This window comes from Pseudopipra pipra, chromosome 1 (assembly GCF_036250125.1).
Source record: "Pseudopipra pipra isolate bDixPip1 chromosome 1, bDixPip1.hap1, whole genome shotgun sequence".
In the NCBI taxonomy this organism is placed as follows: domain Eukaryota; kingdom Metazoa; phylum Chordata; class Aves; order Passeriformes; family Pipridae; genus Pseudopipra; species Pseudopipra pipra.
Genome location: NC_087549.1, coordinates 21,835,561 through 21,848,710, shown reverse-complemented (window position 1 = coordinate 21,848,710; position 13,150 = coordinate 21,835,561). Strand labels below are relative to the sequence as shown.

At 35.3% G+C, this 13,150-nt stretch overlaps 1 protein-coding gene across 2 annotated transcripts in view; it reads left to right on the top strand.

Annotated features, from left to right (window-relative positions):
* The window catches only part of VPS13B (vacuolar protein sorting 13 homolog B), a 425,569-nt gene that overhangs the window by 187,002 nt on the left and 225,417 nt on the right, over positions 1-13,150 (top strand). For both annotated transcript variants that reach the window (XM_064647722.1, XM_064647715.1), the window contains exon 21: positions 5,185-5,332. In XM_064647722.1, the coding sequence (XP_064503792.1) occupies positions 5,185-5,332 (148 nt within the window). The remainder of the gene's footprint in view (positions 1-5,184; positions 5,333-13,150) is intronic.

Below are 13,150 nucleotides of genomic sequence, written 5' to 3'. Positions count from 1 at the left end.
CACATTACTGTAAAGCCTTCATGGCTTGTCAATACTTTTCTTTCACTACTCATTTCTATGAGATAAAATGAGTAATTTCAGGGAAGACTAAGCTATCAAAAATGTCTGTTTACGCATAGATGTATAATATAAATGTGTATGGCTGCATACTTCTGTCATTTTTTTGGCTGTTCCATATGCATGCATGTGTTATTACCTAACCTAGTGAGTATTTCAGTAAAAGAGTAAATCTAAGCCCAACAGTTCAGGGTGAACATCCTTAGTTGTATACAAGAACAGAAAAATACAGAAACTAAGAAAAATATATTGCACCTCTTCCAGATTCATTGTGCTTTATTGCACTGGAATGTAACACACCTAAATTAATCCAGAATCCAAATTTCTCTCTTTCCATAAACGTCTCCGCCATGGAAGACTCTGCATCTGAATTCAAAACGAAGAATTTTTCCTCAGCTGTGTAGGTAGATTACAGAATTTGTCATTAACAGTTCAATTTAATTATTTTCCTTCTATTCTTCTTTTTCTCTGTTCATTTGCTCTTTTCACTACCCTTATCTTGGGAAGTCTACCTTGTTACAAAATCTTTTTGCTGCTTTATGGAAAGTTCAATGTGAGCTATGGGTATTATCTATCTTGATGGTGTACTTTGGGCACCTTTTCATTCAGAAGTCTGCACCAGAGGTCTCTCTGGAATTTTTGACTGAAGTGATTTTATCATTATGGCTTGGTCAGTAGACTCTAGCAGAAAAAGTCCTTCAAATTGTTCTGTCTTAGGATGACTTTCGGTATATTGCATATCTTTGGTTCTTTAAGAGCCAAATGATTCTGATAATGAATGAATGACTCAATATAAGAGTAAGTTTCAGTACCCAAACTTAAGATTTTTCCCTGTTGCAGCAAGGTTGACTGTTAAGGGCAGACCTGTGTTGCCTAGTTTCTCTTTTACCTTGATATATATCTGGAAAGGCTTTGATAAAACAAGCATGTATCTACAGTAGACATAATTATCTTCTTGGTGTGCAAAGACTTCTCAAATTATGATAAGTTTTGATTTCTGATATTACTTGCAGGTCAGGAGCACTGTGTTTATCCCTATTCAGAATCTGTCACCTCTTACCCCACGGAAGGCAATCATGTTTCTAAAGGATACAGGAATGAAGTTACTGCTTGCTTAGGAAACTAGAGCTACGTGGGACTCAAACCTTGTATGTTCTACTTTCAGAGGCCCCTTGAAACTGCTGATGGAATGCTTTCATCAGTTGGTGAAAATGAGGGGGTTCTTGGCTGACACCAGTTCATCGCATAAGTTTGGAAACATTACAGCTAATCAGAGATTGGTCTTTTATCCCAGCAGAGCACTTTTCCAACCATACCTGAAATTCCTACCTGAAGCAGTCACAGAATTTCATCTGAATTAGCAAGTTCACCTGCCAGGAAAGAAGGTGCTTTTGTGAACCCCAGGGGTTACACATGCCTAGTCTTTTTATTTAGCAATTAATTTCAATTAATTAATTTTTATTGGGAACTAGACCTAAAGCCTAGTTTTGTTTGAACTCTCTGAAGCAGTTTAAGTATATTATTAATCTCAGAAATCAAACCAATGAAATGTAACTCTGCAGTTTTTTGATTTTGAGATACTAGAACTTGTAAGATGGGCAAGGTAGATTCTCCTTGCTGTTGCAGCTCATTCTGGCACAGCTTGGACAATCTTGTAACACAGGTAAATATTCTTCTCTGAGGGAGATAGTGATTGCATGACAGTGATCTTAGATGTTCAATAAACACCATATCTTGAGTGAAACTGCCATCTGTCCCCACTCCAAAGACTTCAGTAGTTTTTCTTTCTGCTTGCTGGTACAAGCTCCTGCACATGTACACATCCATCTGTGTGCATGCAGCATCTACCATATGGGATAGCTGGGTTTGGTACCATTCCAAGTAGCAACCCACGTCTGGACTGATTCTTTGGAATTCTACATTTCACAAGCCAGTGCTTCATTTTTTTTCTTTTGATAGTAATAGTTAATTTCTTGGAATATTCTTTTGCCTTTGGTTTGTTATCAAGGAGGTGACTGCATAGGCATCCCTCAAATGAAAGTTACTCATCTGCTCTGTTGGTCCAGTTTTCTGTAAAAACACATTTCTTGTGTTCCCAGATTGGCCTACAGTCTCTTCAGCCTCACACTTGTGGGAAATTATAATTCAGAAATAAAATATTTAATTACTAAAAATCCCAAGAAAAATAAAATATTAGTTCACGTAGGGCAAGTTTCCACTAGCCCTCTTTACAGGATATTTTAGGTTTGGTTAGTTGGCATATCTCCACATAAATCCAGGAAATACTTGGGTCTTAGTATTTCTGGCAGGTTGGTTTGTAGCTAGTATTGCTGTGAGCCTTTCTCTGATTTTAGATCTTTATCATTTCCAAAGTCATCTTGACCAGACAGTATGAAGTAAAAAAAAAAATTAGTATCTGTTGATCCATTTGCATGCATAAATAGCATATATGTATGTGCGTGTTTTCTGTACACATACTTCACATGGTGTGTAATGTCTTAGATTGTTTGTGCCAATAAAAATTAAATTCAGAAAAGCTTTTCTGTAGTTTTTCAGCCTCTGCTTAAAACTTAATTGTAATAATTGTACTTGAAAAGTAGTAAATTTTTTTATTCTGAATTCTGTGAATTGTAATTAATTTCGTATTCTGTATATAATAGCCACAGAACATTATTCCATTGATAAAACTGTGATCAGTATTCTAGAACAGAATCTGATTTTGACTTTTTGTCAACAAAATAACATCATATAAATGTTGCTGTAATTCCAGAACTTTGTTACGTGCTCTTTATCTTCTTTATAACACTACCAATTAGTAACCATAAAGCTTAATCCCAAGTAGGTGTATTTAAGGTTTACTACATACTACTTTATAGCTAGCTTTTTGGATTCTTGTGATGAAATTCTTATGATAACACTTGCCTGCAATATCTCCTTTCCCATCAGATTCAGCTTCTCCTACAGCTGTGGGGCTCTTGTCATCTGCTATTTCCCAAGCAACAATTTCCTCATCAATTTGTGGCTAAAACCCAAATCTTGATGATCCTTTTCCATCTAGTTCAACGCTGATCTTTCATCTTCTGCATTCTTTTAACCAGAAATCTTTTGCCAAAAACCTGACAAGATTGTACTGGGCGTCATCAGCAGCAACATCAGCCTTGATTTCAGTGAGCAAAGATAAAACAGCTGTCTCATTGTCCAGATCAGCACTCAAGCACTCAATATTTGGTCATAATTTTTTCCAGCTTTGTCTGGCTGTGATAGCCTTGATGTTTTTCACTCTATGACTAGTAGTGTAACTTATTATATTTTGCTGATTCGTTTCTTTAGTGGTTCAGAAATAGATAACGGCTTCTTCAGACAGTATTTCTATCCTATTGTCTTTTGAACTGTCCTTTATTGTCTGCATTCATTCTTCAAAAATTCTTGCTTCACTTTGGCAAGTCAGTGTTCTTGCAGTGTTACATCCAGAATTGCCAAATGATGGCTCAACAGTTGCCATCATGGGAAAGCTGCAAATGGCTTTGCCTTGTGAAAAGTTATATCAGATAAATGGATAGATTTTGAAACTTAGTGAAAATAAGTGATGTAAAGTGTCTGATGAATGTTTAGAAAACTTCAGATCATCTCCCTGTATGCATGTGGGAAGTATTTCTGTGGGGCATAGCTTGTCTTCTCAAAGCTGATGGGGATTTTTGATGTTGTTATAGCTAGAGGACACCAAAGTGGCATGTTACTATGTTCCAGAACAACTTTTTTGTGCTTTTGGAGACAAAATTAATGACTGTACATTCAGAGAGAGGAGGAGGAGAGATGAGAGTTCTGTTTGTCATTGACATTAGTCTTTTTCTATTAACTTTGCATACCACTGTATATATAAGTTGATTGTTTTCACTGGAATAGGATTAAATTGTCTTTCTTATTTTAATTTACTTTTATAGTGGAAAATGATGAAGGCGTTTGGAAGTCATTCTCCTTCAATTAAATGATTTTTCTGTTTGTTTTGGGGTTTTATATGTGTGCACATGTTGCACACTGCTTGATTCAGGATCTGTTTTCTATTGGAGAAAATTTACAAGCACATTGCCTGCCTCACACGAATTTGTTTCCCACAGAGATTCCTAATGCAATGTGTGAGGTTTCTCATTACGCAGTTATATGGATTATATTTTCACTCCAGTAAGAACAAAATTAAATTACACAAAAATTAAGATGCGTGTAATCCTAATGTCTGATCTTTAGAAAAAACTTTTGTCATCCTTAAATGATAGCTCTCTGCAGAATCAATGGTATAAATATTCCGCTTTTGTCAACTGTGATGCATCGGCAATTTACGTAGCAGCTGATGCTACAGCAAAATATCAAGAGCCAACTGGACAGCAACATTGAGGATCAATTTTTTTTAACAATTTTGTCTTTTGTAGCTTTCATTAATAAAAAAAAGTTAAAACAAAGCAAATAGACTGTATTAATTTGTGGACATCCAGTTCCATAACTCACATGGATTAATACGCATTTCTCTTTTCTAATCTTAAAATAATGATCCAGTCCTTCAAAGTAGGTTTTAATGCCTTTGGTTTTGTATAAGTGTCACATTTTGAGCAGATATGCATGAAGAACAATACAGTTCAAAATCAGTTGTTGTCAGTTAAATTTTATACTTAAAATGTGAGAAACAAGCACAGTAATGTATAAATATCAAAAAACCTTTTATTTTGAAGCTTAATGAAAGTTATAAATTTCTTTGGGATCTTCATATCTGGCTAAAATTTTTCAATTTCCATTAAACATTCAGATAATTATTTTACTTTGGTGATCAGCCAGGTTTATTCATGTGCATTTAGGCTGGCTAACAACCATAGTATTTTAAGTTAGTTATATTTCAGTTTTTTGTTATCATAGATTTTTTTCTTCAGACTAACAGGACTGAAATTAAGAATTAGAGGTGCAAGTCCGAATGTAGCATTTCATAAATGGTTTTCAGAATACTTGTGCTCCAGTCAGTGTTTCAAGTTGTCTTCTGTACATTTCAAAATACGTAGTTTGACATGCTTCTCATGACAGTGTCATAATCCAATATTAATGTGTTTTGGTTTTCAGTGGTTCACAAGGTACTTCTTTTTCTAGCAATCTGTAGGAGCTGTTCCGCTTGGTGTGTCAGTAACTCGAAAAAAAGAGGATGAAGCATCAGTTGGAAGTGCACCTTTGGCAAGGCAGCAATCAAATCAAGCCTCTGAGTATGCCAGCAGTCCTGTCAAAACAAAAACAGTAACAGGTATGATCACTTAATTGAAACTAGCCTTCTTGCATTTGCAACCTCTCAGTAACATGCCTTCACACATCAGCTGTGCAAATACTGTGGAACAACTTTCAGCTCTAAAGAAATTACAAATTTTTGAATTAAAAATAATCAAATGTATAACTTTGAAATACATGTTTATTTTTCTTCTCATTTTCATTTAGTGCTGTCTTTTGGGTTCTAATAGTTTCATATAATAATTTTTTTAAAAAGAGATAAATGAGAGCTGCTTTCAATAGGATATCTGCCAATTGCCTTGATACTCAGTCCATAATTTTGTCAGACTTCACTGTGATTAATCTCTGATTTCAGTCAGTCTGTTTGCATTGCTTAAAGTCTGGCATGTATGGAAGTCAAGATTTGTGCATGAAAAGTTAAAATTCATTGTTTTCAAAATCACCCATAGAAAGTGCATTTCTTAGTGCTTCTGTTTCTGGACTTCAAGACACTATTTAAGTTTAGGAATATTTTCTGGCCATTTAAGAGTCTAAACTGAAACTTTGTTATCACTAATCAGGATGATATGGTTTTCTGGAAATTTCTAGTCCATTTATTCATATAGTACTATCTGCTAGTAGTAAAGTAGTAAAGAAAATTACTGTCCAGCTGAAACATTTATTGATCCTTCTGAAATACACTATGCAAATTCTCTTTTCCTTTGCATTGATGTTTATTTCCAGATAATCACGAAGTACTTCAGGATGTCGTCTGCTGAAACTAAGATTACAGTATTGTCCATTAGTGTTAGAGTTAAATGCTGTTTTGGGATAAAGGCCTATTTTGATAAAAAGGGCTAAAACCAGAAAATCTGTTTGCTGAATATTAGTGGGTTGATGTGTTCTCATTGGTAGTAAAACGATTAATTAATTTCAAAGACTTCTATTTTATTTATGAATATTCTTCGTTTTTACCATTTATCCATTTATTTTTACAAATCATTTATGCATTTCCTTCATTTATGCCTAATAAGTAGGGAAATATATATGCCCATATAATTAAATGGCTGTATCAAGCATATTCTTCTTTTAACTGTATTTGTCATCTATTCTGCTGTATCAATATAATGAGTGATATAATTTTTTTCTTCTTGAGGTTAATTCTACCTGTGCCTGCAAAGCACAAACTGTAATTCACTAGAGAAGCTTTTGTAATTTCGAATATTTGACATTGAAACACAGGTATTTGCATAAACAGATTCTAGATTAGTTTTTCTTAATTACTGATTTATAAAAAGTAGGCATATGATTTGCAGAAGTAGCTTTGTACTTGGATTTTGAAAATTAGTGTCCCAGTCTCCCTGCTGGGAGACCTTTTTGGTTTTTGGCCTTTGTTCTTCACCTTGAGTATTATCTTTTCTGTAGTAAGGATCACACTAGAATTGTCTACTAAAGGAAAACATTATTGTTCAAAATCTAGGAAGGCCATAGATGTCAGTTTTGTTTTTTGGGGTGCTTTTGTGTGTGTGTGAGGAATAACAAAATGAAATTATAAATTATAAATAGCATCATAAAAGCAAAATTGGGGTTTCTCAATAGGCATCTCAACTCCTTCCACATCTAGATTGAAGTAAATATCAAGATCTATTTTCAGTTGCTTAGTACAACACACATTTCTGGAAAAATTAAAAGTTCATTTGTAGATTTAATTTATGTTAATTACCACTTACTTTACTCAATCAGTTTATCAAATAAGTTTAGCCTAAATGCTGAGGATTTTTTGAGATTAAGTAGATATTTGGCTTCTCTATTAAACAATTTTGCAGCACAGAGTTTAATATTATGAAAAGAAAGGTGATGGTACTAATTGTCTCAAGAGAGAACATTGACTAAGCATTTTCTCTTTTGATTTAGAAGCAGTCTTTTAAAGAAGAGATTATTGAATTTGGTTGCATTAGTTGTCAATTGTTAAAAAAATGATTGGAAAAAGATTACTGTTTTTTAAAGTGAAGTTACTTACACGTATCAGAGGGTCTATTGGGTTTATTTTTAAGATGCATTGTGCCTGAAACTGCTGGAATGAAGGCTAGCCTGTTGCTGTGGTTTAACCCCAGCCAGCCCCCATGCAGCCCTCACTCACTCCCCCACCAGCAGCGTGAGAAGAGCATCAGAAGGGGAAAAGCTGAAAAACTTGTGCGTTGAGGTAAAGACAGTTTGATAGAGAAAGCACGAGCCCCACATGCAAGCAAAGCAAAACAAGGCATTAATTCCCTACTTTCCCTAGACGTGTAGGTACTCAGCCATCTCCAGGAGAGAGGGGCCCCATCACACGTAATGGTTACTTGGGAGGACAAACCCCATCACTCCAAACCTCCCCCCTCTATATATGCTGAGCATGATGTCACATGGTATGGGATATCCCCAGGTCACCTGTCCTGGCTGTGTCTTCTCTCAACCTCCCAAGCACTCCCAACTTCCTTGCCAGTGTGGCAGTACGAAAAGCAGAAAAGGCCTTGGCTCTGTGTGAGCGCTGCTCAGCAATAACAAAAACATTTCTATATTACCAACCCTGTGTTCAGCACAAATCCAAAACGTGGCCCCATACCAGCCACTGTGAAGAAAATTAACTCTACCCCAGCCAAAACCAGCACACCTATGTCTTTATGTGTTTGTTATACTCTGGAGATAAAATGGCAGGTGTAACATATCTGAAATATTTGATATTTACATTAAAAAAATGTGAATCCTATAATGAATGTCAAGGACTGAAAGCCTTGTATAGTATGAAATTAATTAAATGGTTACTCTGCCTGCTGCAGTAAACCACACAGATTTCCCTTAATTAAAGAAAGAAAGGAGAGTCATGTCACACTGCAGTGCCACGCAGGCTTGTTCTCTGTGTACCCTTCTGCAACTTCATGCCTGTAGTGTTCTCTTGTGCCACATTTGTCAGAGTTGGCTTTGTGGTGGAAGATTCAGGGGTCTATAGAAGCTAACACATATTTTGTGTCACAAAAAAAAAGCTCTCTGATTATGAAGCCAGTAGTTACAGTGGTTAGAAAAGGTTAGATAGATATGTGTGAAACGTAAGATCTCATTCTCAGAGAAGCTTCAGTTGATCCTTTCTTTCACAATTTCTTTCTTTACAGCTGTATAATGTGTTGGAGTATGGCAAATATGACTTTAGTTCATTGCAGTAAGAATAGAGTGCCTGTGATTCTTCTCCTTTCTAATTCTTCTGGGTTCCTCTTTCACTTCAATTCCTTTCTTCTAATTTCACCTACTTTCTGACTGAGTATTTTTTCATTCATTATTTGTGTCACTGTTTTAAACCAGGAATACCACACTGATTATAGATCTAGGACATATAAGACTACCTGTGCTACAAACCTATTCTAGGTAAAGAGGCAATGATTCTTGTAAGCCTCGTATTTATTATTTGCCAAGGCTCTAGCTACACGTGTTTTAAATTGTCAGAAAACTGAGATCCTGCATTGATAATATGCACATATGTATAGTCTTTAAAATTGAAAGAGATTTCATCTTAAAATCATGCTATTCAGGTGGTAATTTTGAATTAATTCTTTTCAAGTCTAGCATGGTCTCAGCAGTCACTCCCTTGAGAACTGCTAGAAAGCAACCCTATGTACTAGATGAAAGCAGTTTGTAATCACAGCTGTAAAATGATTTAAAACATCGATCTTGAGTTCAGTTTATTAGTTAATGGCTGCTGAGACCTTGCCAAAAATGAAGCATGGGAAAAGAGCAAAACTACTATTTATATGGTATCTGTCTGTGAAAATCCAGGATTTCTGTTCTTAAGTCTCAAATTGTAGTTATTTATAAATCTCCTTAACCACAGAGGCTTCAAAAACAGAGTAAGATAACAGAATATATGGTTTAAATTTTGTATGATGTAGCTGTGAGCAAGCAAGGTGATAAAGATAATTACAAAAAGTTTACTTCTGTTTCTCTGTCTACCCACTTCTCCCATTCTCCGCAATTCAACAGTTTCATGTTAGTTCAATAAAAAGTGATTTGCAGACCCATAGTTGTGCATAGAGGTATAGCTCTTATGTCTGGATAGTTGCAAAATGATTGCTATATGTGTGTGTAATTATGTAATATATGTAGCATACCTATACAAGGAGATAGTATGGGCTGCAGTAGATGAATAGTGCAGTCTTTGAAAGCTGTCTTGTGTACACCATTGAATAATGATTACAGCTAAAGTGCCTGTGTTCACACATTCAAGATGGGTGCTTGGTCATTACTAAAATAACCCATAAATTTCATTCAAATTTATTAAATTATTATAATTATTTTCACGGTGTTTGAAAAACATAGTAACATTTTCCATGATTAAAGATGAATCAGGGTGTGTGTTTGTTTTTTTTTGTTTTTGGTTTTTTGGTTTTTTTTACCGCCTCCTAGAGAGGTCTTTTTATAGTCAATATAATGAAATTTAATTTCAGCAACATCTATCAGTGTTTGGAAGTAACTGTGATATCCCAGATACAAATTTGATGCTGTCTTGTGAGATGTAACCCAGTGACTATGTCATGTAATTTTTCAGTAACAGTGAAACAATAGTCTTACATATGCTCTTATTATGAGGAGCATACTTTAATGGAAGGAGCTACTTACAGGAGCTGAAAAGGTTATTAATTTTTTTTCTCACTCAGAATCCTCAAATTTGACTTTTCTTATAGCCATAGAACAGGTAGGTAAGTGGAATTTAATGTATCATCTAATAAGTTATGAAATTTCTGATAATAGTAGGCCCCATAACCTGTTACAAAGGCATCTGAAAACTGAATACCTTGTCCATAACTGAACGTTATAAAACGTTATAAAATTTTGCTGATCCCTGTTATGCAACAGCAAGATGTTTACCCATGGTACAGGTGGTGACTGCATTTCAGCCATGTCATGAGTGTACATTAGACCTGCAAAAGCAAGCAAGTGCTTTTCATCACTGTGTCTAGCACCCAATTGCTCCATTTAGTTGTCTGGTGGACAAATTTGCAAAAGAGAATTAAACAGTGGGGGGTTTGGGGCAGTGTTTTTCATGGACTAGGTCTGCAGGTCACACAGCTCACTGGTCTTGTAATTCCAGTACAAATTCAGTGTTAGTCCCACGTTCAGAGCTGAGAAGAGAATCCAGTGTTGTTTCATTCTGCAGGAAGTGTCGATGTGTTGCGTAAGAGTATGTGCATATGGAGAGAAATATAGGACATGAAAGCACTCCAGTTTGGAAAAAATCTCTTGTGTTTCTGGAACACTGGTATTTTGTTCCTTGAAACTATTGTTCTTACAGGGAAATAATTAAAGAGTTGGAAAGTTTCGTAAGTACTCAGTTACACTTAGTCTACTATTCGTTGGTATTTCAAGCAGGTAGAGGACCATGTCCTAACAAGGAAGTTGAAAATTTTATCTTAGATGGCCCTTATGTTCTCCGTCCTGTATAAATTGCCTGAATTCCAGTAAGGACAGAGCTCTTGTTGGCAATTTCTAGCTGCTTTTTTCCCCCCTAAAGTACAGCTAGAATGCTTAATTAGGTTCATGCTAAAATGAACCTAATGCGTTGGAACGCAAAAACCTGGCAAATGTGAGAGAAGTCTGTCTGGTGAGAAATCAATGGATTATCTGAAGTATTTGAATTAGTAGGTCACTATTTCTGCTCAATGAACTGAATGATTATTGTTTATTCATGCCTACTAGGAAATGTATAATGATTAATTTGTGAAGATGAATGAAATTAAAAAGATGCTAAATAGGTTAAGTAAAATATAGAAATTAAAGTCTGTAACACTTTTACCTAGAGTGCCTGAAAATACTGGGATCTTTATGAAAGGGCTTTAGTTCTTGAAAGGATTATTTAAAAGGAAGATGTCAAGGCACAGGTGATTTATAGAAAGTTTTAAATGGCTGGACAGTCACATATCTGTATCAAAAATGCATTATTCTGAGTTTTTTCAGCTAGTAAAATGTTTGGCTTTTTGTTGTGGTGGCATGATTTCTTCAGTTCACTGTGTGGATTTTGAAACTGTATGAATCTCAGAAACATTAGTAACTCAAAGCCAGTGTAGTATATCAAACATTCTTTCTGTATCAAACATTCAATGCTGAGAGAGAAAAAAATAGTTGTTTATTTTTAGATTATATTTATAAGACTAAGTAACTTCTCATGTATTTTTATAAGGCAGAATACTAGGCAGAATCCACATTTATCAGAAGTTACTGCAAATTAAAAGGCTGAAATTCTTACTTCATAGTATAAATTGTATTTGGAATGGTAAGTGATATTAAGAAAAATTCAGGCATAGACTTTAGATATGAACACATATATGTCACATTTCTGTAATTATTAATATAGTAGCTCAGTTTGGCCTCTGAGTGGCTGTTATTGATTTGTACGAAAGTGTCAGTGCTTTTCTATTTTTGTTCCCAGGACTAAATAGGTATTTTTTGCCAGAAATAGTGCTGCAATCATTAAGAATTTGGTGGGAGAAAATGCTGACGACAGCCATTCCCTAGCCAACACACACTTTCACACGGAAAGATCCTTTCTGGTTGCACAACAATGTTAATATCACACTTGTCTTTGTTTACTGACAGTATATTAAAAGCCTCTGTATTTTAACACTTGCTCTGCTGCTAACTCATCAAATGGCCATGCAAGTTCGGTCACTACACCTCTCTGCTTCCATTTCCCTGGGTATAAAGGACTCGCTCTCGTGGGTTGTCAGGGACTGTGTGGCTCAGTTATCATCTTGGTAGATAAAAGTAATGTATTATCTTTACTATTAGTAAAGTAGAATGCAAAAATGCTCAAAGGCTGCAAATACTATTCAGTATGCCAGCAAATATATCACATATTTTTATAAGCTTAGAAGAATTTTATGCTGTTATTTAAGTTAGTTAAGTACTGCTCTTATTCTCAAGCATCCCAATGAAGAGTGCAAACTTTAAAAAGTAATTATCAGAGTCTATCCTTGCAAAAAAAATACCAGTTACATGAATAATTCAAATATCAGTCATCCAGATATGGGGAATAACTTCTCTTACGACACTGCAAAAATAAAATGTAAGTATTTCTGAAAGACTTCTGAGGAGTATTGGTGGTTCAGAAAATTGGTAAATACAGGTTTTTGTTTTGCATATAAAGAAACCAATTTATCCTCTGTAAAAAAAAAATATGAATGCATACATACATATATATCTGTAGGCCATTTTGGTTTTTTCCAAGGTCATTTGAAGTTTTAATTTTTTTCCTCCACTGCATTTTGATCTCATTTCTAATGCCTTAGACCCTTGATCAGTTCCTTAATAGCTTGCGTTTGTTGCAAACACCTTAGTTTTGGGTTTTTTTTAATAGAAAGCCATGTCTGATGCATGAAACTGAATACATATTAAAGAAATCCCAGTGAGTACTTTGACACTATGCAGACCACTTTTCCTTTGTTTTCTTTTTTCCTTTAAATACTGTTAAATAATGTTCATGTGTTTTGCTGTCATAGCTTCTTAGTAGCTATGGCTAGCTTGCAACATTTTCCTCAGCTTAGTTCCTTTCTGATGTGTGAGAAGCTGTATGACAGATGAAGTTATGTGAGAAGGAAAGCTTACCCAGCTTGTTGAGGTCATATGACAGACACAGGTTTCTGCTGTGGGTGTCTGTCTGTGGACCTGTCTTGAAGTAGGAGCTCTTTGAGCTTTTGGGGATTACTGAAAGTATGGGTTTGCTTGCAGCAGGATAACCTTTTCCAATCAGAAAGAAGCTGCTGACTTCTTAATGCATCAGGTGTCTGAGGCACACAGTGGGGCAGGAAAAATGAGGTTTTTTGTGCCACAGAGA